Source organism: Schistocerca nitens, chromosome 11 (assembly GCF_023898315.1).
Source record: "Schistocerca nitens isolate TAMUIC-IGC-003100 chromosome 11, iqSchNite1.1, whole genome shotgun sequence".
Taxonomy (NCBI): domain Eukaryota; kingdom Metazoa; phylum Arthropoda; class Insecta; order Orthoptera; family Acrididae; genus Schistocerca; species Schistocerca nitens.
Window position 1 is genome coordinate 178,551,529 of NC_064624.1, and position 24,680 is coordinate 178,576,208.

At 44.5% G+C, this 24,680-nt stretch overlaps 1 protein-coding gene across 1 annotated transcript in view; it reads left to right on the forward strand.

Annotated features, from left to right (window-relative positions):
• LOC126212754 (low choriolytic enzyme-like) overlaps window positions 1-24,680 on the forward strand; it is an 80,068-nt gene that overhangs the window by 12,112 nt on the left and 43,276 nt on the right. The window contains exons 2-3 of the mRNA XM_049940162.1: window positions 8,083-8,222; window positions 17,339-17,515. Coding sequence (XP_049796119.1) covers window positions 8,083-8,222; window positions 17,339-17,515 — 317 coding nt within the window. The remainder of the gene's footprint in view (window positions 1-8,082; window positions 8,223-17,338; window positions 17,516-24,680) is intronic.

The following is a 24,680-nucleotide window of genomic DNA, read 5'->3' on the forward strand; positions in this document are numbered from 1 at the left end:
GTTGCAGCTCGTAAACACTCTCTCATATTTGTAATGGCTGCAGCAATTCTAGGACCAATTGCTTGAATGACATATTAGAAATCGTATTTATGCATTCTCATAAAATTCTGGAAACAGATAAGTATCCAGCGCAAGTGCCGAGTTAAAGTTTTAGAAGAATTCTGCTTACTTAAAAAAGTATGCATCCACAAAGCCCGATTTCTCTTGTTCTGTCTAACTTGATTCATTGTGTGATGTAAAGACCTGATAATTCTTACGAATTATCGTGTGACGTATGTCGTTTTCGGATGAAGTTTTAATTGTCGTCGACTTGTATAACGTTACTGCGATGGCTGTTCAAGAAGATGGGTGACTTTTCAAATTACGCGGGCAACGTACATTCGATTATCGATGTTATTTGTTATGTTGGTACACATGTCCCGCACATATGATCACAGTTTCAAGTGTACAGCATACTTGGTTTGTTTTTGAGAGTTAAAAAGATTAGATGTGTTTTAGTGTGCTCGGCGATTTTCGATTATTATAAAAAGTGGAGCAAAGAATTTGCATCAAATTTTGTGTGAAAAATGGAATGAAGTGCTCCAAAACACTTCAAATGTTGACAGTGACATACAGTGAGTCTGCTCTAAGTAAAAAAAAATTCTTTGCAAGTGGTAAAAGCTCTCTTCCAAGGTGGCCGAGAAGATGCCAATGACGAACCTCGCTCTGGACGCCCCATTTACATCTACATCTACATCTACATCTACATGACTACTCTGCAATTCACATTTAAGTGCTTGGCAGAAGGTTCATCGAACCACAATCATACAGGGTGTTTCAAAAATGACCGGTATATTTGAAACGGCAATAAAAACTAAACGAGCAGCGACAGAAATACACCGTTTGTTGCAATATGCTTGGGACAACATTACATTTTCAGGCGGACAAACTTTCGAAATTACAGTAGTTACAATTTTCAACAACAGATGGCGCTGCAAGTGATGTGAAAGATATAGAAGACAACGCATTCTGTGGGTGCGCCATTCCGTTCGCCGTGTTGCAGCTGCGGTCCAAATGACGCCAACGTCCACGTATCGTCTCATGCGCCAGAGTTTACACCTCTATCCATACAAAATTCAAACGCGGCAACCCCTCAGCGCCGCTACCATTGCTGCACGAGAGACATTCGCTAACGATATAGTGCACAGGATTGATGACGGCGATATGCATGTGGGCAGCATTTGGTTTACTGACGAAGCTTATTTTTACCTGGACGGCTTCGTCAATAAACAGAACTGGCGCATATGGGGAACCGAAAAGCCCCATGTTGCAGTCCCATCGTCCCTGCATCCTCAAAAAGTACTGGTCTGGGCCGCCATTTCTTCCAAAGGAATCATTGGCCCATTTTTCAGATCCGAAACGATTACTGCATCACGCTATCTGGACATTCTTCGTGAATTTGTGGCGGTACAAACTGCCTTAGACGACACTGCGAACACCTCGTGGTTTATGCAAGATGGTGCCCGGCCACATCGCACGGCCGACGTCAATTTCCTGAATGAATATTTCGATGATCGTGTGATTGCTTTGGGCTATCCGAAACATACAGGAGGCGGCGTGGATTGGCCTCCCTATTCGCCAGACATGAACCCCTGTGACTTCTTTCTGTGGGGACACTTGAAAGACCAGGTGTACCGCCAGAATCCAGAAACAATTGAACAGCTGAAGCAGTACATCTCATCTGCATGTGAAGCCATTCCGGCAGACACGTTGTCAAAGGTTTCGGGTAATTTCATTCAGAGACTACGCCATATTATTGCTACGCATGGTGGATATGTGGAAAATATCGTACTATAGAGTTTCCCAGACCGCAGCGCCATCTGTTGTTGAAAATTGTAACTACTGTAATTTCGAAAGTTTGTCTGCCTGAAAATGTACTATTGTCCCAAGCATATTGCAGCAAACGGTGTATTTCTATCGCTGCTCGTTTAGTTTTTATTGCCGTTTCAAATATACCGGTCATTTTTTAAACACCCTGTACTATCTCTCTACCATTCCACTCCCGAAGAGCGCGCGGGAAAAACGAACACCTAAACCTTTCTGTTCGAGCCCTGATTTCTCTTATTTTATTTTGATGATCATTCCTACCTATGTAGGTTGGGCTCAACAAAATATTTTCGCATTCGGAAGATAAAGTTGGTGACTGAAATTTCGTAAATAGATCTCGCCGCGACGAAAAACGTCTTTGCTTTAATGACTTCCATCCCAATTCGTGTATCATATCTGCCACACTCCCTCCCCTATTACGTGATAATACAAAACGAGATGCCCTTTTTTGCACCCTTTCGATGTCCTCCGTCAATCCCACCTGGTAAGGATCCCACACCGCGCAGCAATATTCTAACAGAGGACGAACGAGTGTAGTGTAAGCTGTCTCTTTAGTGGACTTGTTGCATCTTCTAAGTGTCCTGCCAATGAAACGCAACCTTTGGCTCGCCTTCCCCACAATATTATCTATGTGGTCTTTCCAACTGAAGTTGTTCGTAATTTTAACACCCAGCACAACAACAGATGATAAAGTCGAAGCTGTGAAGAAATTTGTTTTGGAAAATCGTCGAATTAGCGTAAGAGAATTGCTGAGGATGTTGGCATGTCGGTCGGCTCGTGTCATGCAACTTTTTCGGGTGTTTTGCGCATGAGACGCGTGTCAGCGAAGTTTGTTCCAAAACTTCTCAATTTTGATCAGAAGATCGGTCGCATGAGTATGGCTCAGGAGCTCTTGAATGACGTCAACGATGATCCTGATTTGCTCAAAAGAGTCCTAACTGGCGACGAAACATGGGTTTGTGGTTATGACGTCGAAAGCAAAGCCCAATCGTCCCAATGGAAGCATCCCAGAGAGCCAAACCCAGAAAAAGCACGCCAAGTTCGATCAAATGTCGAAGTTATGCTCACTATTTTTTTTTTCAATTACCGGGGCGTAGTGCATCATTAATTCTCCCGTCAAGGTCGTACGGTCAATAAGGAGTATTACCTCGACGTTATGCGCCGTTTACGAGAAGCAGTACGCAAACAACAGCAGGAATTGTCGAAAAACAATTCGTGGCTTTTGCATCACGACAATGTACCTGCTCATTCATCGTTGCTTGTGAGAGATTTTTTGGCCAAAAACAACACGACAATCATGCTTCAGGCACTATATTCACCCGATTTGGCCCCCTGCGACTTTTTCCTTTTCCCGAAACTGAAGAAACCTATGAAAGGATGAAGATTTTCAACGATTGAGGAAATAAAAACTGCATCGCTGAAAGTAGTCAAGGCTGTACGAAATGGTGCTTGTGAAAAGTGCGTCGAGGATTAGAAAAAGCATTGGCACAAGTACACTCCTGGAAATTGAAATAAGAACACCGTGAATTCATTGTCCCAGGAAGGGGAAACTTTATTGACACATTCCTGGGGTCAGATACATCACATGATCACACTGACAGAACCACAGGCACATAGACACAGGCAACAGAGCATGCACAATGTCGGCACTAGTACAGTGTATACCCACCTTTCGCAGCAATGCAGGCTGCTATTCTCCCATGGAGACGATCGTAGAGATGCTGGATGTAGTCCTGTGGAATGGCTTGCCATGCCATTTCCACCTGGCGCCTCAGTTGGACCAGCGTTCGTGCTGGACGTGCAGACCGCGTGAGACGACGCTTCATCCAGTCCCAAACATGCTCAATGGGGGACAGATCCGGAGATCTTGCTGGCCAGGGTAGTTGACTTACACCTTCTAGAGAACGTTGGGTGGCACGGGATACATGCGGACGTGCATTGTCCTGTTGGAACAGCAAGTTCCCTTGCCGGTCTAGGAATGGTAGAACGATGGGTTCGATGACGGTTTGGATGTACCGTGCAGTATTCAGTGTCCCCTCGACGGTCACCAGTGGTGTACGGCCAGTGTAGGAGATCGCTCCCCACACCATGATGCCGGGTGTTGGCCCTGTGTGCCTCGGTCGTATGCTGTCCTGATTGTGGCGCTCACCTGCACGGCGCCAAACACGCATACGACCATCATTGGCACCAAGGCAGAAGCGACTCTCATCGCTGAAGACGACACGTCTCCATTCGTCCCTCCATTCACGCCTGTCGCGACACCACTGGAGGCGGGCTGCACGATGTTGGGGCGTGAGCGGAAGACGGCCTAACGGTGTGCGGGACCGTAGCCCAGCTTCATGGAGACGGTTGCGAATGGTCCTCGCCGATACCCCAGGAGCAACAGTGTCCCTAATTTGCTGGGAAGTGGCGGTGCGGTCCCCTACGGCACTGCGTAGGATCCTACGGTCTTGGCGTGCATCCGTGCGTCGCTGCGGTCCGGTCCCAGGTCGACGGGCACGTGCACCTTCCGCCGACCACTGGCGACAACATCGATGTACTGTGGAGACCTCACGCCCCACGTGTTGAGCAGTTCGTCGGTACGTCCACCCGGCCTCCCACATGCCCACTATACGCCCTCGCTCAAAGTCCGTCAACTGCACATACGGTTCACGTCCACGCTGTCGCGGCATGCTACCAGTGTTAAAGACTGCGATGGAGCTCCGTATGCCACGGCAAACTGGCTGACACTGACGGCGGCGGTGCACAAATGCTGCGCAGCTAGCGCCATTCGACGGCCAACACCGCGGTTCCTGGTGTGTCCGCTGTGCCGTGCGTGTGATCATTGCTTGTACAGCCCTCTCGCAGTGTCCGGAGCAAGTATGGTGGGTCTGACACACCGGTGTCAATGTGTTCTTTTTTCCATTTCCAGGAGTGTATATTGTATCTGAGGGGGATTACTTTATAGGGGCCAACATGAATATTAATGAATAAATAAATATTTTTTCATAAAAATATAAAGTCACCTTACTTCTTGAACACATCTCGTATTTTATTCACATGTCAAACATAATAACACTCGATGTCAATAAATTCTACTGATTTTATTTTCACTAAAACATCAATGTCCGTTAGAACTTTCTGAGCACTGCTAAATTATCGAAGATAAGTTTTAAATCTCCAGTCTGTGAGTGATCGTGTGTGGGTAGACTCTGTCGTCTTCATTGACGGAAAAAGTTGCTCACAACAGAATATAATCGTAGCTGCAAACTTATGAAGTCGTGGAAATTTTGAGGAAAAATTTTATACGTATCTATAAGATTTATTTTGTTACGAAATTTATGAAGCAGCTGTCTGTGACACTGCAGGGCTATAAGTTGTAACTGTAGCCAGGCATCCTGGACTGACTTTTGTAAATTTTGTGGCTGTCCTTCTCTTTGAAGTTTGTAATTCGGCCATAATGCTACTTTTCATCGATTTAAAAGGAGCTTCCCTGCACTTTTAGCAGTGCGCCATTAAGTGTATACAGTTACACCTAAAGTACGGCACGTCATTCCGTGTGTACTTCTTCTGTGCTATGACATGGCGTCTCGCCATCCCATTTTATAGCGAACATTCACTACCCAAGCTGCGATATAGCGGTAGCTCTCTTCCTCGCCTAGCAGCCTTCAAAGCTGGCTCGGTCTCGAGTCAGTGAACCGAACAAAGAGGCCTGTGTGTGACTCTTTGTTTTGTGTGAGTGTGTGTGTGTGTGTGTGTGTGTTGTGTGCGCGTGGGCGTGTGTGTCTTCTAAACTGGCCCTGTCTGGACTAAGTCAACTGAAAAAAAGGTGCATGTGTGACTCTTTGTTTTGAGTGTGTGTGTGTGTGTGTGTGTGTGTGTGTGTGTGTGTGTGTGTGCGCGCGCGCACGCATGTGTGTCTTCTAAATTGGCCCTGTCTGGAGTAAGTCAACTGAAAAAAAGGTGCATGTGTGACTCTTTGTTTTGTGTGTGTATGTGTGTGTGTGTGTGTGTGTGTGTGTGTGTGTGTGTGTGCATGTGTGTCTTCTAAACTGGCCCTGTCTGGAGTAAGCCAACTGAAAAAAGGTGGTGAGTGACTTTGTTTTGTGTGTGTGTGTGTGTGTGTGTGTGTGTGTGTGTGTGTGTGTGTGTGCGTGCGTCCGCGAATGTCTCTTCGAAACTGGCCCAGCATGGCGTAACTCCTCTGAAAAAAAGGTGCATGCATGACTGTTTGTTTTGTGTGTGTGTATGTGTGTGTCTCTTCTATACTGGTCGTGTCTGGAGCAAGTCAACCGAAAAGGATGCATGTGTGATTGTTTGTTGTGTCTGTATGTGTGTGTGTGTGTGTGTGTGTGTGTGTGTGTGTGAGAGAGACAGAGAGAGAGAGAGAGAGAGAGAGAGAGAAACAGAGAGAGAGAGAGCATGACAAGGGGGGGGGGGGCGGATCACCGTGAAATGCTAGGCACAGGCTACTTCACACTGCGCTAGGGGTTCTTCCCATTTGATTCACGTATGGAATGGGACATGAATGTCCAAACGCCTTTGCTTCGTGCATGCTGTAAGTAATCCAGTCTTGTCTTCATTATCCCTGTGGGAGCGAACGTAGGAGTTTATACTACTTTTGTTTTGTTTTGATTCTGCATTAGAATTTAGTTCTGGAACCTTCGTAAGCAGCCTTTCTCAGGGTGGTTTTCGCTATCTTCAAGTGTCTGCTAGTTCAGTTTCTTCAGCATCAGTGGGTCCAACAAAGCTATTACCTTTCGTGTTGGGCTTCTCGGTATACATTCAATATCCTCTGCTAGTTCTATTTCGGACCGGTCCACAGACATGCGCAACAGTCTAGGATGAGTCGCACCAATGTTCTGTGAGTAATCTCCTTTCGAGAATGTTTTTCCTGGTAGTCTGCCACCTGCCTTACCTATGATAGTTCCATTACACATCCCTACACCCACCTACCTATCTGGCCTTTTCCAGTTGTGACTTGATCTACATCTTCATCCGTACTCCGCAAGCCATCTGCCGGTGTGTGGCGGAGGGTACTTTGAGTACCTCTATCGGTTCTCCCTTCTATTCCAGCCTCGTTTTGTTCGCGGGAAGAAAGATTGTCGGTATGCCTCTGTGTGGGCTCTAATCTCTCTCATTTTATCCTCATGGTCTCTTCGCGAGATATACTTAGGAGGGGGCAATGTACTGCTTGACTCCTCGGTGAAGGTATGTTCTCGAAACTTCAACAAAAGCCCGTCTCTCTTGCAGAATCTTCCACTGGAGTTTATCTACCATCTCCGTAACGCTTCCGCGATTACTAAATGATCCTGCTCTCCGTTGGATCTTCTCTATCTCTTCTATCAACCTTATCTGGTACGGATCCCACACCGGTGAGCAGTATTCGAGCAGTGGGCGAACAAGTGTGCTGTAACCTACTTCCTTTGTTTTCGGACTGCATTTCCTTAGGGTTCTTCCAATGAATCAGTCTGGCATCTGCTTTACCGACGATTAATTTTATATGATCATTCCATTTTAAATCACTCCTAATGCCTACTCCCAGATAATTTATGGAATTAACTGCTTCCAGTTGTTGACCTGCTATATTGTAGCTAAATGATAAAGGATCTTTCTTTCTATGTATTCGCAGCACATTACACTTGTATAAATTGAGATTCAGTTGTCATTCCCTGCACCATGTGTCAATTCGTTGCGGATCCTCCTGCATTTCAGTACAATTCTCCATTGTTACAACCATTGACGATATTACAGTCATGGAATACTACGTTTTATCGTTCTGTGAAGTGCACAGAATTACAGTTCTGAATATTTAAAGTAACTTTGAAATCTCCTGAGCACCAGACTGACTGACTGTGCAGCGTTTTTGAGACATTACTTCGTTTTAAATAACTGCATCAACTGCGAAACGCCTCAGATTGCTATTAATTTTATCCGCAAGGTCATTAATATACAACATGAACAGCAAGGCTCCCAAGACACTTCCCTGCGGCACTCCTGAAGTTACTTCTGTATCTAACGATGATTCTCCATCCAAATCAACATGCTCTAACGTGTCTACCAAGATATGCTCAAGCCAGTCCCAAATTTCGCTTGATATGTCATACGATTGTACTTGGCGTGGTACTGAGTCAAATGTTGTTCGAAAATATACATGTACTACGAGACTATAAAATTAGGTCTTTTCTGAAAGTGGCGCCTATGTAGTTGAATTGTACTGTTTGTGGTATTTTGTAGGCTGATGGGCTGTGTGGCAGTTTTGCTGCTGGCTCTGCTGATGTCCTCGCTATTGGCTGCTGAGGGAAAACAACTGCGATGTTCAAACAGAAAGACGAGCAGAGGCATCGAGCGCAACCGCGAAGAAGAAGAGAAAAGAGGTGCGATTTAAACAATGTCATTATTTACTACGTTACAAAACTCTGCAAATACGGATATACATGCAGCGATTTCCTTTGATCAGTATCCATAGAGAGACTTCCAATAAAAAGTAAAGATCACCACAGAGTACCCAAGTTATAAACACGACGCTGCATTATTTTTAACCATTTTATACGAAAATCACAATGAAGCAGTTTTTGAACGTATAAACACTTAATCTTAATAATTTTTCCATAAGCAAAACGAGGATAATGGAATGTAGTCAAATTAAATCGGGTGATGCTGAGGGGATTAGATTAGGAAATGAGACACTTAAAGTAGTAAAGGAGTTTTGCTATTTAGGGAGTAAAATAACTGATGATGGTCGAAGTAGAGAGGATATAAAATGTAGACTGGCAATGGCAAGGAAATCGTTTCTGAAGAAGAGAAATTTGTTAACATCGAGTATAGATTTAAGTGTCAGGAAGTCGTTTCTGAAAGTATTTGTATGGAGTGTAGCCATGTATGGAAGTGAAACATGGACGATAACCAGTTTGGACAAGAAGAGAATAGAAGCTTTCGAAATGTGGTGCTACAGAAGAATGCTGAAGATAAGGTGGGTAGATCACGTAACTAATGAGGAGGTATTGAATAGGATTGGGGAGAAGAGAAGTTTGTGGCACAACTTGACTAGAAGAAGGGATCGGTTGGTAGGACATGTTTTGAGGCATCAAGGGATCACAAATTTAGCATTGGAGGGCAGCGTGGAGGGTAAAAATCGTAGAGGGAGACCAAGAGATCAATACACTAAGCAGATTCAGAAGGATGTAGGTTGCAGTAGGTACTGGGAGATGAAGAAGCTTGCACAGGATAGAGTAGCATGGAGAGCTGCATCAAACCAGTCTCAGGACTGAAGACCACAACAACAACAACATAATGCGGGGCGACAGTCATATTTCTTTAAAGTCAGTACCGCTATTGGACTGTTGTTTATTTGCAGTGTTACATTTACACGATCATGATTTCGGCTTCAAAGTGCCATTATCAAGTGTTTTAAGTGCTATACGGTGCCTAAGATGGCATACTGTCTTATTTAAAACACACTATTAGACACATTGTCTAAGAGTCAATATTTCTGGTAAAGCCTACTGCTTTGTTTTATCATTGAGTATACCATCGTAGGCACTGTCTTTAATGAAACTTCTAATCTTCCTTCTGAACTGTTCTCCTCTTAGTTAATCCAGCAGTTTGTGAAAATAACGAAAACGTGAAGTCGGAATTGCGACTTCACCGCCATAGTCTTCAGTACCACTGGTACCACAACACGGTATTACCATAACAGCCACCCTAACAAAATTATAGGCAGTATTTCCATATGAATACGACACCAGAATGGAAACCTTCTGCCTAAAGCCAAGTAACCTGTGATATGTAAGTATGCAAATGTGGAAACATGTGTAACAGCTATGGAATGCGAAATGTTTTCAGACTCCTCTAGCCTTTCAAGTGACCTTATTATCTGTCCGATCATGCAGCTGTACTATATACACACATCAAAAAACAGTTTTGCATCACCTCGGTTCCGAGAGCTCCGGAACCTGTACAGAAAATTGGAACAGAGATCAACGTAAACATCATTTTCGCCCTTTTTATTGCTCATGAAAACCACACATTGCATGTTGTACCACCATACAGTGAGACCTTCAGAGGTGGTGGTCCATACTGCTGTACACACCGGTACCTCTAATACCCAGTAGCACTTCCCCTTGCATTGATGCACCCCTGTATTCGTCGTGGCATACTGTTCACAAGTTCATCAGGGCACTGTTGGTCCAGATTGTCCTACCCCTCAGAGTGGTTGGTGGGTCACGTGGTCCATAAACAGCCTTTTTCAGTCTATCCCAGGCATGTTCGATAGGGTTCATGTCTGGAGGACATGCTGGCCACTCTAGTCGAGCGACGTCGTTGTCCTGAAGGAATGCATTCACAAGATGTGCACGATAGGGGCACGAGTTGTCGTCCATGAAGACGAATGCCTCGCCAATATGCTGCCGACATGGTTGTCGGAGGATGGCATTCACGTATCGTACAGCCGTTACGGCGCCTTCCGTGTCCACCAGCGGCGTACGTCGGCCCCAGATAATTCCACCCCAAAACAGCAGGGAACCTCCACCTTGCTGCACTCGCTGGACAGTGTGTCTAAGGCGTTCAGCCTGACTGGGTTGCCTCCAAACACGTCTCCGACGATTGTCTGGTTGAAGGCATATGCGACACTCATCAGTGAAGAGAACGTGATACCAATCCTGAGCGGTCCATTCTGCATGTTGTTGGGTCCATCTGTACCGCGCTGCATGATGTCGTGGTTGCAAAGGTGGACCTCGCCATGGACGTCGGGAGTGAAGTTGCTCATCATGTTGCCTATCGTGCACAGTTTGAGTCGTAACACGACGTCCTGTGGCTGCACGAAAAGCATTATTCAACATGGTGGCGTTGCTGTCAGGGTTCCTCCGAGCCATAATCCGTAGGTAACGGCCATCCACTGCAGTAGTAGCCCTTGGGCGGCCTGAGCGAGGCATGTCATCGACAGTTCCTGTCTCTCTGTATCTCCTCCACTTCCGTAGTACATCGCTTTGGTTCACTCCGAGACTCTTAGACACTTCTCTTGTTGAGAGCCTTTCCTGGCCCAAAGTAACAATGCGGACGCGATTGAACAGCGGTATTGACCGTCTAGGCACGGTTGAACTACAGACAACACGAGCCGTCACCTCCTTCCTGGTGGAATGATTGGAACTGATCGGCTGTCGGACCCCCTCCGTCTAAATAGACAGTGCTCGTGCATGGTTGTTTACATCTTTGGATGGGTTTAGTAACATCTCTGAACAGTCAAAGGAACTCTGTCTGTGATACAATATCCACAGTCAACGTCTCTCTTCAGGAGTTCTGGGAACCAGGTGTCGGAAAACTTTTTTTGATGTATGTATTTTCTCCAGTTCCTCATCTGGATCTATAGAGATATGGAGCACAGCGAATATGTGGCATAATACATTTATTTCTTCGTTAAAACTTATTTCGACTCCCTGTGAGATACTCTTTCAGTTTCTCCCTTCTGTTCCAAATGGTTCTTCAATTTGTCAGTCTCAAACATACTGACTTTATTTAAATATTTTTTTGTATGGTAAATAAATATGTTATTTCTATCCAACAGCGTTCAACTCTTTTTTTGCTTTTTTCACTTTAGTTGGTGTGGTATCTGAAATTACCATTCAAGCGTTTACTAGACAGCAACTGCATCTTTGGTCATATTTTGCAAGGCTACAATATTAACTGAAGGTACAGGATAAGATGTGTAAAACACGGGCTATCAAGCACTGAAACTAAGCTTAGATGTGTCGTTGTTGTTGTTTTCACTTTGATGCAGCTCTCCACGTTAGTCTATCCTCTGCGTTTCTCTTCATCTGCATAACTACTGCAGTTGACACCTATTTGAACTGCTTTCTGTGTTGTGTTCAAACCTCGGTCTCCCTCTAAAACTTTATCGCCCCTCCCTATCATCCCCCTGCTGTTCTCTACTAGCAAATTCATGATTCCTCGATTCCTCATAATATGTTCTATCAACTGTTCCCTTCTTTCATCAACTTGTGTGACATACATTTCTTTTCCTCACAATTCAGTTCATTTGTTATGTGTTCTGCCCATTTAATCTTTATTATTCTTCAGTGGCACCATATTTCAAAAACTTCTATTTTCTTCTTGTCTTAATTGTTTATTGCTCAACTACTACACTGTTAAACTTTGGACAAATGCCTTCAGAAAAGAAATCCCAAAATACAAATTTGCATTTGATATTAAGAAACTTTAATTCTTCAGAAATTATTTTCTTTCTATTGCATTTCTGCATTTTATATTGCCTCTGCTTCTTTCATCATCAGTTTTTCTGCTGACAAATAGCAAAAGTCATACATTACGTTTGGTATCTCTTTTTCTTATCCAGTGCTCGTTATCCAGGCTTTGAAGGCCCAAGGGATGTCTATCGGCCGCCGTGTCATTCGCTGCCTTGCCACGCCATGCAGATGCGATGTGGAGGTGCACGTGGTCAGCACACCGCCTTCCCGACCATTTTGCACACTTCCCAGAGAGTGAAGCCGCTACTACTCGGTCGAGTAGCTCCTCAGTTGGCATCACGAAGCTGAGCGCACCCTGTACCGGTCCTCTTACTGAGGCCAAGTTCTTGGTAGTACCGGGAATCGAACCCGGGTCCTCCGCATGTCAGCCATCTGTGCTGACCACTCAGCTGCGGAAGTGGACTATCTTCACCATCGCCTGATTCAATTCGACTACAAATCGCAATCTTTCTTTTCTTGTGTATAACCTCTTTTCAGAAACCATTCATTCCACTCAACTGGTCTTCCAAATACAGGGTGATTCAAAAAGAATACTACAACTTTAGGAATTTAAAACTCTGCAACGACAAAAGGCAGAGCTAAGCACTATCTGTCGGCGAATTAAGGGAGCTACAAAGTTTCATTTAGTTGTACATTTGTTCGCTTGAGGCGCTGTTGACTAGGCGTCAGCGTCAGTTGATGCTAAGATGGCGACCGCTCAACAGAAAGCTTTTTGTGTTATTGAGTACGGCAGAAGTGAATCGACGACAGTTGTTCAGCGTGCATTTCGAACGAAGTATGGTGTTAAACCTCCTGATAGGTGGTGTATTAAACGTTGGTATAAACAGTTTACAGAGAATGGGTGTTTGTGCAAAGGGAAAAGTTCCGGACGGCCGAGAACGAGTGACGAAAATGTAGCACGCATCCAGCACGCATTTGTTCGCAGCCCAGGAAAATCGACTCGCAGAGCTAGCAGAGAGCTGCAAATTCCACAATCAACTGTATGGAGAGTCCTACGAAAAAGGTTAGTTATGAAACCTTATCGTCTGAAATTGGTTCAAGCGCTGTCTGCAGCTGATAAGATTAAAAGAATCGATTTCTGTGATTTTATCCTTGCTCAAATGGAAACAGATGAATCTTTCGTTTCAAAGATTGTGTTTAGTGATGAAGCAACTTTCCACACTAACGGGAAAGTCAACCGTCACAATGTCTGTATATGGGGCACTGAGAATCCGCGGGAAACAACTCAGTACGAACGTGACTCGCCTAAGGTGAACGTTTTCTGTGCCATTTCAGTCAATAAAGTTTTTGGTCCCTTTTTCTTCGAAGGTGCTACTGTAACTGGACTACAGTATCTGGAGATGTTAGAGAATTGGCTGTTCCCTCAGCTCGAACAAGAAGCACAACAATTCATATTTCAGCAGGATGGAGCGCCACCACATTGGCACTTATCTGTCCGTAACTACCTGAACGTCAACTACCCGAGGCGATGGATCGGCCGCCAGGCAGCCCGTGACAGAGCACTTCATCACTGGCCTCCAAGAAGCCCTGATCTTACCCCATGCGATTTTTTCTTATGGGGATATGTTAAGGATATGGTGTTTCGGCCACCTCTCCCAGCCACCATTGGTGATTTGAAACGAGAAATAACAGCAGCTATCCAAACTGTTACGCCTGATATGCTACAGAGAGTGTGGAACGAGTTGGAGTATCGGGTTGATATTGCTCGTGTGTCTGGAGGGGGCCATATTGAACATCTCTGAACTTGTTTTTGAGTGAAAAAAAAACCTTTTTAAATACTCTTTGTAATGATGTATAACAGAAGGTTATATTATGTTTCTTTCATTAAATACACATTTTTAAAGTTGTGGTATTCTTTTTGAATCACCCTGTACTTTGCGGTGTCTGACAGACTTGCAAACCCATTAGAAAACTTCAAAGTTTTTATTTCTTCTCACTGACCCTGAATACCTTTTCGCAATTTCTCCTTAGTTTCCTTCACAGCTTGCGCAATGGGCAATAATTGTGGTATGAGTCCACATCGACTCCTGGAAAAGTTTTACGTTTTGAAGTCTGGTTTGGAATTCTGTGTTACACAACTATGTAACCATCCTGTAATCTTCTGGTGTTCCCAAGTTTGTCCCACATATGAACCTGCTTTCATAATAGTTAAACTGAGTTTCTGAAATAATTAATTTATCCTCTGTTGAAAACTCTACCATGTAACTTCCCCTTTTATTTCTCTTCTCCAGTCCATGTTCTAGTATTTCTCCTTCTCTTCCTTTCCCTGATATCGAATTCCAGTCCTCCATCACAATAACTTCTTCTTCTTTAACTTTATCAAATTTTTTTTACCTCACTATACACTGTTTCAATCTCTTTATCACCTATGGAGCTATCAGGAATATAACCTTGTACTATTGTGGTGGCTGTGGACTGCATCTCTATCTTGCCCATGATGATGTGTTGACTATACTGTTCATAGTAGCTTCTTATTTATTATTAGACCCACTTCTTCATTACCCCTATTTGATTTTATAGCTCTGGCCCATTCTTCCTGTCACATATTTCACTAATTCCTACTGAATCTAACTTAATGCCAATAAATTCCTTTTTTGAAGTTTTCTAAAAACCTCACTACTCTGTTAATCCTTTTAACTCTGACTCATTGAACGCCAGTTTTATATTTCCTGGTGATGGCAGGAGATCTGAAGGGGGGACTGTCAAGGCCATATTGGCTTATGTTGCCAGATTAGTCAATCGTCCGGACTGTTGTTCCTACAGCTATTGAAAAGGCTGCTGCTCCACTTCAGTAACCCCAGTTTTGTCGGGTATCTTAACAGATACACCTTCATTGTAGTACAACATGGCTATCCGTAATGTTGAGATGTGGCAAGGTTCTTGGTTCAACTGAGAGCGGGGTGCGGATTTATGAATGTGAATATAATAAATATATCAATATACTGAAGAAATGTGATACGTACAAATAGTTGAAATACCTTGTAGAAACAAGCAATTTTATCTGGAGTCACATGCAATCTAATCAAAAAATAATTAGTATGTAGGTGAGCAGGAGAATAGATGACCTTCTACATATCACCTAAATGTAAATTTTATGCAGCTTCATTAAATTTAATTCCATAACAGTGAGTTCCGTAGAAGTTTTAAGTGGTACTAAGGTCAGCAAAAATAGTTGGTTAAAATTCGTCGCTCCTGCTATCGTGCAGAACAGATCTTAAAACAGCCCCAAACTATGTACACATATACAAGACAGGATTCTGCATGAAGTCCACTCATATTGAAGTTACATATGAATGTAATTGTTACACATGTATACAATTTTTCTTTGATAAGATGGAACTCGTTTTATCTCCTGTTGATGAAGCATCATAATAAAATAAACGTCAGTAATAAAATTAGTATAATCTATTCTCTGTGAGAGGTAGTCGGAGACTCGTGGGTATTTCGTAGTCCCATCACTCTCCAGTCTTTTTATATCGTATACAACAGTTCTGTTTGCGCAGTTTTCCACAGTATTCGGTTACTTTGTAATGAAGCTTACAAACTCCATAGGAATCAGACGCTTCTGACAGTTCACTGACGGTTCCCCATTGCAATAGAACCTGCAGTGTATGATTTTAAACTGAATCACCAAATATCCACACCAATAATCGGAAATTAAGTTTTCCAGAGAGTGAGCGGGTTTTCTTTATTGTTTTATCTCTCATTTTATTACATTTGCTGACAATGACTGGTTTTACTCTGACAATGACAAGTTTCGGACCAGTGTTGCAGCATGAGACGCCTCATAGCATTTGCTGTCACACAGTTATTGTCTTCTGATGTAATGAAAGAAGAAAGCTGAATCATTTGTCAGACATTGCTCTGCAAGTCGATAAATAAGTTTTATTTCACAAAATCATCCGTGTACCTTCCTTAGCCTTGAAGTGTGAGGATATATTTTTATTGAACTACTAACTAATCCCGTCGAACTTCGTTCCGCGTCTGAAAATCTTTATATGTTATAGGTGACCCACAAATGTTGTTTTGCCATATAAGAATAATGTATACGTGTAACACAATGTATACATGTAACACAATAACCGTTGTTGGGGAGAGCTCGTCACACAAACAATAATAATGGCCGAAAACTGTGTAGGGAGTGAGAAAAGGCTTAGGGGGAAGTCCGGCAGTATCGGCCACTGTTAGTTCTGGCGTTTCTACGGTAGATCGCGCGGATTTAACAACTGCAGCCGATACACGGCTCGCCCATGAGCACACAAACATGGCGGCAATTTCGTGCCGAAACGTGTTCGCCAGCATTATGAATAAGGCCAAGCGCACACACATCGATTTTTATCATACGTAAAAATAGTGTACGATTAAATTCTTTTAGAGGAACAAAGGTGAGCATAGGAACTTCTTTGTTCCACTAAAGGAATTTGATCATACAATATATTTCCGTACGATAAAAATCTATGCGTGTGCGCTAGGCCTAAATGTCGGTTTGGCGAATGACGAGTGATACCTAGTTAAACTTCTCGGTCTAGTTAGTCGATTCAGAGAGGGATATTCGAATCGTTGCTTTTGGTACGTTTTCTTCAATTGCCTATCTATAGAATAGAGAAAGACTATAACTGGTAGACACCTGGCGGATATAACTGATCGAGTGATAATTGATCAGTTATCACCTGGGGTTGAAAACTATTAAATTACTAAAATCGCTATTAAAAAATAGGGGTTGGTGGTTTAAGGATGAAAATTTAGAGTTGTGTGTATTTTTTAATGCCTCATCATAAAAAATAAAAATAAAAAGCTCTGTCCAAAAAATAAGAAAAAGTTTTTGGGGTTGACCACCCTTATCACTTAGGGGTATGAAAAATAGTTTACAACCGATTGTGAGACGTACCGAATATACATGTAAAATTTCATCAGAATCGATCGAGCCGTTTCGGAGGAGTATGGCAACTGTGACTCACCCTGTATAAGGATCTATACCAATACACCATTGGTATCAAACAATCATCTGTTTAACCTTAGGGTGTTTTAAGGCCACCATTTGTTATACTGCTGATTTCCTCCACCAGCTGTTGTATTGTTCGTTTACACTCTTTTAGAGATGAGCTTTCTTCATGTTGCATCATCACTCTATTTTTGTACAGAGTTTTATCTTCATAATTATGTGCTATTGTATAACTATTTCAAACTGGTGATGTTGATATCTGAGTTAACTGAATAATTTTCTTTTATTTCAGCTGAGCTGAAGTTCCCAGAGTGGACGTCGTGTCATGTTAATCCCTGGGAACACAGTAGCAAATTTGAAGGCGATATAATTGTAAAAAATCACACCGAACTGAAACAGGCTCTCAGGGATCCAGAAAGGCTGTGGCCAAACAAGACGGTTCCGTATCGGTTTGAGCACCTGTACTTCTGTAAGAGAATTAAATTATGGCTAACCAATTTCTACCATGTGTATAAATTTGGAGAGGTCATACTGTACCACATGTCTCACGGATTATATGAACAGAATACAATGAATGGTGACCATAAGGGCATTGAATAGGCATGTACACGTAAATTGCTTAATATATAGCCACAAATACATTTTAAAATTATTTCACGAGTGCGCGCACAAAGTGGGCTGTAAACTACACTACTGGCCATTAAAATTGCTGCACCACGAAGATGACGTGCTACAGACGCGAAATTTAACCGACAGGAAGAAGATGCTGTGATATGCAAATGATTAGCTTTTCAGAGCATTCACACGAGGTTGGCGCCGGTGGTGACACCTACAACGTGATGACACGAGGAAAGTTTCCAACCGATTTCTCATATACAAACAGTAACCTTAGCTTTCATTTTAAGGCATTTTCCAATTTGTGCCTTGAAAATGACAGCTGTTTACTTGTCGAAATATTGCAGTTTTTGACGAATTTATTAGGCCGTATTCTCGTGAGTAACTAGAGCGTACAACACACTGTGAAAAGCTTAACTTCTCCTAGGGCAATGTGTTAATATTAGGCCTATAGTGTGAATACTTGGTAGGCTACATATTCCTAATCAATAAAACCTAGAAAGTTCTCATGTACTATGTATCAAGTTGGGATGTTGACAAAAAGATTTTTAACCCATGAGTCTTTAAAACCAAGAAAGATTATTGCTTCACTTGTTTCAAAGTCTACATCGTAATACCATATGCTAGCCGAGTCCATGTCCAAACTATTTGATTGTAAATTTAGGATGATAGGTTCAAGGCTTTCATCCTTCTTCACCACCTGTCGGTCCTATTTCTGACACTTTTCAGCGTGCCGCGCACATCGTACTTCGAGCTGAAGGGTGACGTTGTCTATTGCTTCATGTACAAGCGTTTCAGTGTCTGTTATTTTGAATGTTCTACTTTTTTCCCCAAATAGCTTGTAACCCGTGCACAAATTAATTCTAACGGATTATACTGACAGTGGTATGTGGGTAAACGCAAAACTGTGTGACCACGTTCAAATGCAAGAAAGTAAAATTTGGACATTCTTTCACGTGACTTTTATAAATTAACGAGCTGCAGGAGCTGGCCCATATTGCCCGGAATATTTTTATTTTTGAACCAGAGGCGAATATCCCATTTCTGGGTACTCACACCTGGTCTTTTTCCTGTAACAGCTGAATGATAATTGCCATGGTAATACAAGGACCGACAAGATATGGCAAGAATTGTTCAGTGAGCCGCTTGTTGAAAATGGCAGTGTTCATTTACGAATGCTAGCCGCTACTGGTTGTCTTACACCTAAATACAAGCTTACTCTCAGGAACCAAATCAGAAGACCAAGCATGCACAATAAGTATCCGAGAACCTTTTCCTATGGGAACTTTCAAAGCTTCAGTACCATCACTCGTTTCCCAGCAGGTATTCATGGAATGAATTTTACGCATAGTGATTTCTGTTGAACTCCGTGACTGTTCCTTTACAGGGTCTAGAAAAATTTCCGCTACCAGTCACAATAAAAGGTTATTTTCACAAGCTGCGACATCGTCGCGAAAAAACAGTGACCCGTATATGTAATAAGTTTCCTTTAATTTACGTCTATGGTCACAAACTTTTTGTTAACAGATTACCGATTTCGTCCTTTAATGACCATCATCAGATCTTCAGCAAGAATGGGAAAAACATAAATACACTCGCAAACTGTATACAGCAGTGGAAGCAGGTCGTGCTCTTAATTTGTTGGAGGAGCTTGAAAGTTATAAAGCAAAAAATAGCGAAGCAACTAAACTGCTTAACTGGCAGAGCGACATTGTGCCCAATGCCCTCTTTGCTTTATTAGACAATGATTTACTCTAATCACTGCACTCCTCTGTTGTATATCATTTGTTGATAAGTTCCACTAGTATTGAGTGCTTCACATACACTCCTGGAAATGGAAAAAAGAACACATTGACACCGGTGTGTCAGACCCACCATACTTGCTCCGGACACTGCGAGAGGGCTGTACAAGCAATGATCACACGCACGGCACAGCGGACACACCAGGAACCGCAGTGTTGGCCGTCGAATGGCGTTAGCTGCGCAGCATTTGTGCACCGCCGCCGTCAGTGTCAGCCAGTTTGCCGTGGCATACGGAGCTCCATCGCAGTCTTTAACACTGGTAGCATGCCGCGACAGCGTGGACGTGAACCGTATGTGCAGTTGACGGACTTTGAGCGAGGGCGTATAGTGGGCATGCGGGAGGCCGGGTGGATGTACCGCCGAATTACTCAACACGTGGGGCGTGAGGTCTCCACAGTACATCGATGTTGTCGCCAGTGGTCGGCGGAAGGTGCACGTGCCCGTCGACCTGGGACCGGACCGCAGCGACGCACGGATGCACGCCAAGACCGTAGGATCCCACGCAGTGCCGTAGGGGACCGCACCGCCACTTCCCAGCAAATTAGGGACACTGTTGCTCCTGGGGTATCGGCGAGGACCATTCGCAACCGTCTCCATGAAGCTGGGCTACGGTCCCGCACACCGTTAGGCCGTCTTCCGCTCACGCCCCAACATCGTGCAGCCCGCCTCCAGTGGTGTCGCGACAGGCGTCTTCAGCGATGAGAGTCGCTTCTGCCTTGCTGCCAATGATGGTCGTATGCGTGTTTGGCGCCGTGCAGGTGAGCGCCACAATCAGGACAGCATACGACCGAGGCACACAGGGCCAACACCCGGCATCATGGTGTGGGGAGCGATCTCCTACACTGGCCGTACACCACTGGTGATCGTCGAGGGGACACTGAATAGTGCACGGTACATCCAAACCGTCATCGAACCCATCGTTCTACCATTCCTAGACCGGCAAGGGAACTTGCTGTTCCAACAGGACAATGCACGTCCGCATGTATCCCGTGCCACCCAACGTGCTCTAGAAGGTGTAAGTCAACTACCCTGGCCAGCAAGATCTCCGGATCTGTCCCCCATTCAGCATGTTTGGGACTGGATGAAGCGTCGTCTCACGCGGTCTGCACGTCCAGCACGAACGCTGGTCCAACTGAGGTGCCAGGTGGAAATGGCATGGCAAGCCATTCCACAGGACTACATCCAGCATCTCTACAATCGTCTCCATGGGAGAATAGCAGCCTGCATGGCTGCGAAAGGTGGATATACGCTGTACTAGTGCCGACATTGTGCATGCTCTGTTGCCTGTGTCTATGTGCCTGTGGTTCTGTCAGTGTGATCATGTGATGTATCTGACCCCAGGAATGTGTCAATAAAGTTTCCCCTTCCTGGGACAATGAATTCACGGTGTTCTTATTTCAATTTCCAGGAGTGTATTTACTTCATTTTCATACGTTTTACGCATGACTCTAGTACGTTCTCGTTCCTCCTCTATTCATGTCGTAGACTGCATTAATCAGATAATGTGGATCATCCACTGTTACGGAATTTTATCATTCTCTTCTTGCAGCGGAGTACCGCATGGTACGAGGGGCCCTCTGCCGGTCACGTCCCTCCAGCCACTTTCCGCCTGTGCGGAATTCTGGTGTTTAGCGCTAACAGAGGGCGCTGATTATGTGCAGCACTACGTTCTCTTTCATTTGTGGCTCCTTTAGCGATTTGTTTTATGGTTGTTTAATATTACCCGGTGCACTATGTGCACATGTCAACCGCTGTTTCTTAACTCTTCCTCTTTTTAACAATATTACTCAGGCGATCTTCATAGGCCGTACCACCGGCTTCTTCCGCAAACCTAACAAACCCCCCTCTCATACCTCTTCATATCGTCCAATCTGCCTCACCTCCGTGTTCAGTAAGGTCTTCGAGGCCATCCTATCTCGCCGTATTCACCGCCACCTTAACCAGCACTGCCTCCTTCCTCTTACCCAATGTGACTTCCGGCCTTCCTTCTCCGCCGACGACCAGCTCCTTAACCTTACCAATCTTCTTTCCCACCAACTTAACTCCCGTCGCTCCGCTAACTTTGTTTCCCTTGATCTCCAGAACACCTATGACCGTGACTGGCATCCTGGGCTCCTCTTCAAACTCCAGACCTATGCTCTCCCCATCAACTTCGTCCGTCTCGTTGCTTCCTTCCTCTCCCATCGTCCCTCCTATGTGACTATCCACAATTCCAACTCCCGTACTTTCTACCCTTCTGCCGGCGTGCCCCAAGGTTCTGTCCTTTCCCCTCTCCTCTATCTCCCGTACACTGCTGATATGCCCAAACCTCCCCCTCCTGTTCATCTTCTCCAGTTCGCTGATGACACCGCCTTCCTAGCCCTTTATCCTACCCCTCCAAGACCCAGGCGATCATCATAGGCCGCACCACCCGCTCCTTCCGCCTCCATGATTTCTACCTCACCATTTATGGACGTCCTGTCCACCTCACTCCTACCCTCACATAACTTGGCCTCACACTCGACCGCCACCTCACCTGGACTCCCCATCTCCTTACCATCCAACACAAAGCTCACAACCGCCTCCGCCTCCTGAAACTCCTGTCCGGCCGGACGTGGGGTCTGCATCCTTCCACCATCCTTCACACCCACAAATCCTTGATCCACCCCATCGTTATGCCAGCGTCGCTTGGATTTCCGCCCCTTCCCGGTTCTATAAAGCCGTCCAAATCCTCGAACGCCACGTACTCCGCCTCGCCTTCCGCATCCGCCTTCCGTCCCCCACGCGCATCCTCTACGACCTCATCCCCTTCCCCCACTTCCCCTTTTCCTCGAACACATCCGCACACTATACAGGACGAGTCACCTAACATTACCGTTGGATATATTTCGTAAACCACATCAAATACTGACGAACCGATTCCACAGACCGAACGTGAGAAGAGGGGCTAGTGTTATTGCTTAATACAAACCATTAAAAAATGCACGGAAGTATGTTTTTTAACACAAACCTAGGTTTTTTTAAATGGAACCCCGTTAGTTTTGTTAGCACATCTGAACATATAAACAAATACATAATCAGTGCCGTTTGTTGCATTGTAAAATGTTAATTACACCCGGAGATATTGTAACCTTAAGTTGACGCTCGAGTACCACTCCTCCGCTGTTCGATCGTGTGTATTGGAGAGCACCGAATTACGTAGCGATCCAAAGGGAACGGTGATGGACCTTAGGTACAGAAGAGACTGGAAAAGCACATTACGTCCACATACTAACACCTTTTTATTGGTCTTTTTCACTGACGCACATGTACATTACCATGAGGGGTGAGGTACACGTACACACGTGGTTTCCGTTTTCAATTACGGAGTGGAATAGAGTGTGTCCCGACATGTCAGGCCAATAGATGTTCAATGTGGTGGCCATCATTTGCTGCACACAATTGCAATCTCTGGCGTAATGAATGTCGTACACGCCGCAGTACATCTGGTGTAATGTAGCCGCAGGCTGCCACAATACGTTGTTTCATATCCTCTGGGGTTGTAGGCACATCACGGTACACATTCTCCTTTAACGTACCCCACAGAAAGAAGTCCAGAGATGTAAGATCAGGAGAACGGGCTGGCCAATTTATGCGCCCTCCACGTCCTATGAAACGCCCGTCGAACATCCTGTCAAGGGTCAGCCTAGTGTTAATTGCGGAATGTGCAGCTGCACCATCATGCTGATACCACATACGTCGACGCGTTTCCAGTGGGACATTTTCGAGCAACGTTGGCAGATTATTCTGTAGAAACGCGATGTATGTTGCAGCTGTTTGGGCCCCTGCAATGAAGTGAGGACCAATGAGGTGGTCGCCAATGATTCCGCACCATACATTTACAGTCCACGGTCGCTGTCGCTCTACCTGTCTGAGCCAGTGAGGATTGTCCACGGACCAGTAATGCATGTTCCATAAATTCACTGCCCCGTGGTTTGTGAAACCCGCTTCATCGGTAAACAGGTAGAACTGCAATGCATTCTCTGTTAATGCCCATTGACAGAATTGCACTCGATGATTAAAGTCATCACCATGTAATTGCTGATGTAGTGACACATGTACTCGTGGTCTAGGGGTAGCGTCTTTGCTCCATAATCAAAACGTGTTCGGTCCCGGATTCGGTCCCCGCCAATGCCTAAATTTTGATAAATAATCAGCATTGGCTGCCGAAGACTTCCGGCATAAGAAGTCAGCCTCATTCTGCCAACGGCCTTGTCAAAGAGGGCGGAGGAGCGGATAGAGGTTCAGGGTACTAGGGGTGGGAAATTGCCCCGGAAGAATCAGCAATGATCAACGACATGAGGATGTGGAAGGCAATGGAAACCACTGCATTAAAGACACGTAACGTGTATCCACAGGACATGTGGCCTGTAATTGAAGAAGTGTCATGACGATCTCTCCATTGGCAAAAGATTCCGGAATAGTCCACCATTCGGATCTCCGGGAGGGGACTGCCAAGGGGGAGGTTACCATGAGAAAAAGATTGAATAATCAACAAAAGGATAACGTTCTACGAGTCGGGGCGTGGAATGTCAGAAGTTTGAACGTGGTAGGGAAACTAGAAAATCTGAAAAGGGAAATGCAAAGGCTCAATCTAGATATAGTAGGGGTCAGTGAAGTGAAGTGGAAGGAACACAAGGATTTCTGGTCAGATGAGTATCGGGTAATATCAACAGCAGCAGAAAATGGTATAACAGGTGTAGGATTCGTTATGAATAGGAAGGTAGGGCAGAGGGTGTGTTACTGTGAACAGTTCAGTGACCAGGTTGTTCTAATCAGAATCGACAGCAGACCACAGGTATACATGCCGACGTCGCAAGCTGAAGATGAACAGATAGAGAAAGTGTATGAGGATATTGAAAGGGTAATGCAGTATGTAAAGGGGGACGAAAATCTAATAGTCGTGGGTGACTGGAATGCAGTTGTAGGGGAAGGAGTAGAAGAAAAGGTTACAGGAGAATATGGGCTTGGGACAAGGAATGAAAGAGGAGAAAGACTAATTGAGTTCTGTAACAAGTTTCAGCTAGTAATAGCGAATACCCTGTTCAAGAATCACAAGAGGAGGAGGTATACTTGGAAAAGGCCGGGAGATACGGGAAGATTTCAATTAGATTACATCATGGTCAGACAGAGATCCCGAAATCAGATACTGGACTGTAACGCGTACCCAGGAGCAGATATAGACTCAGATCACAATA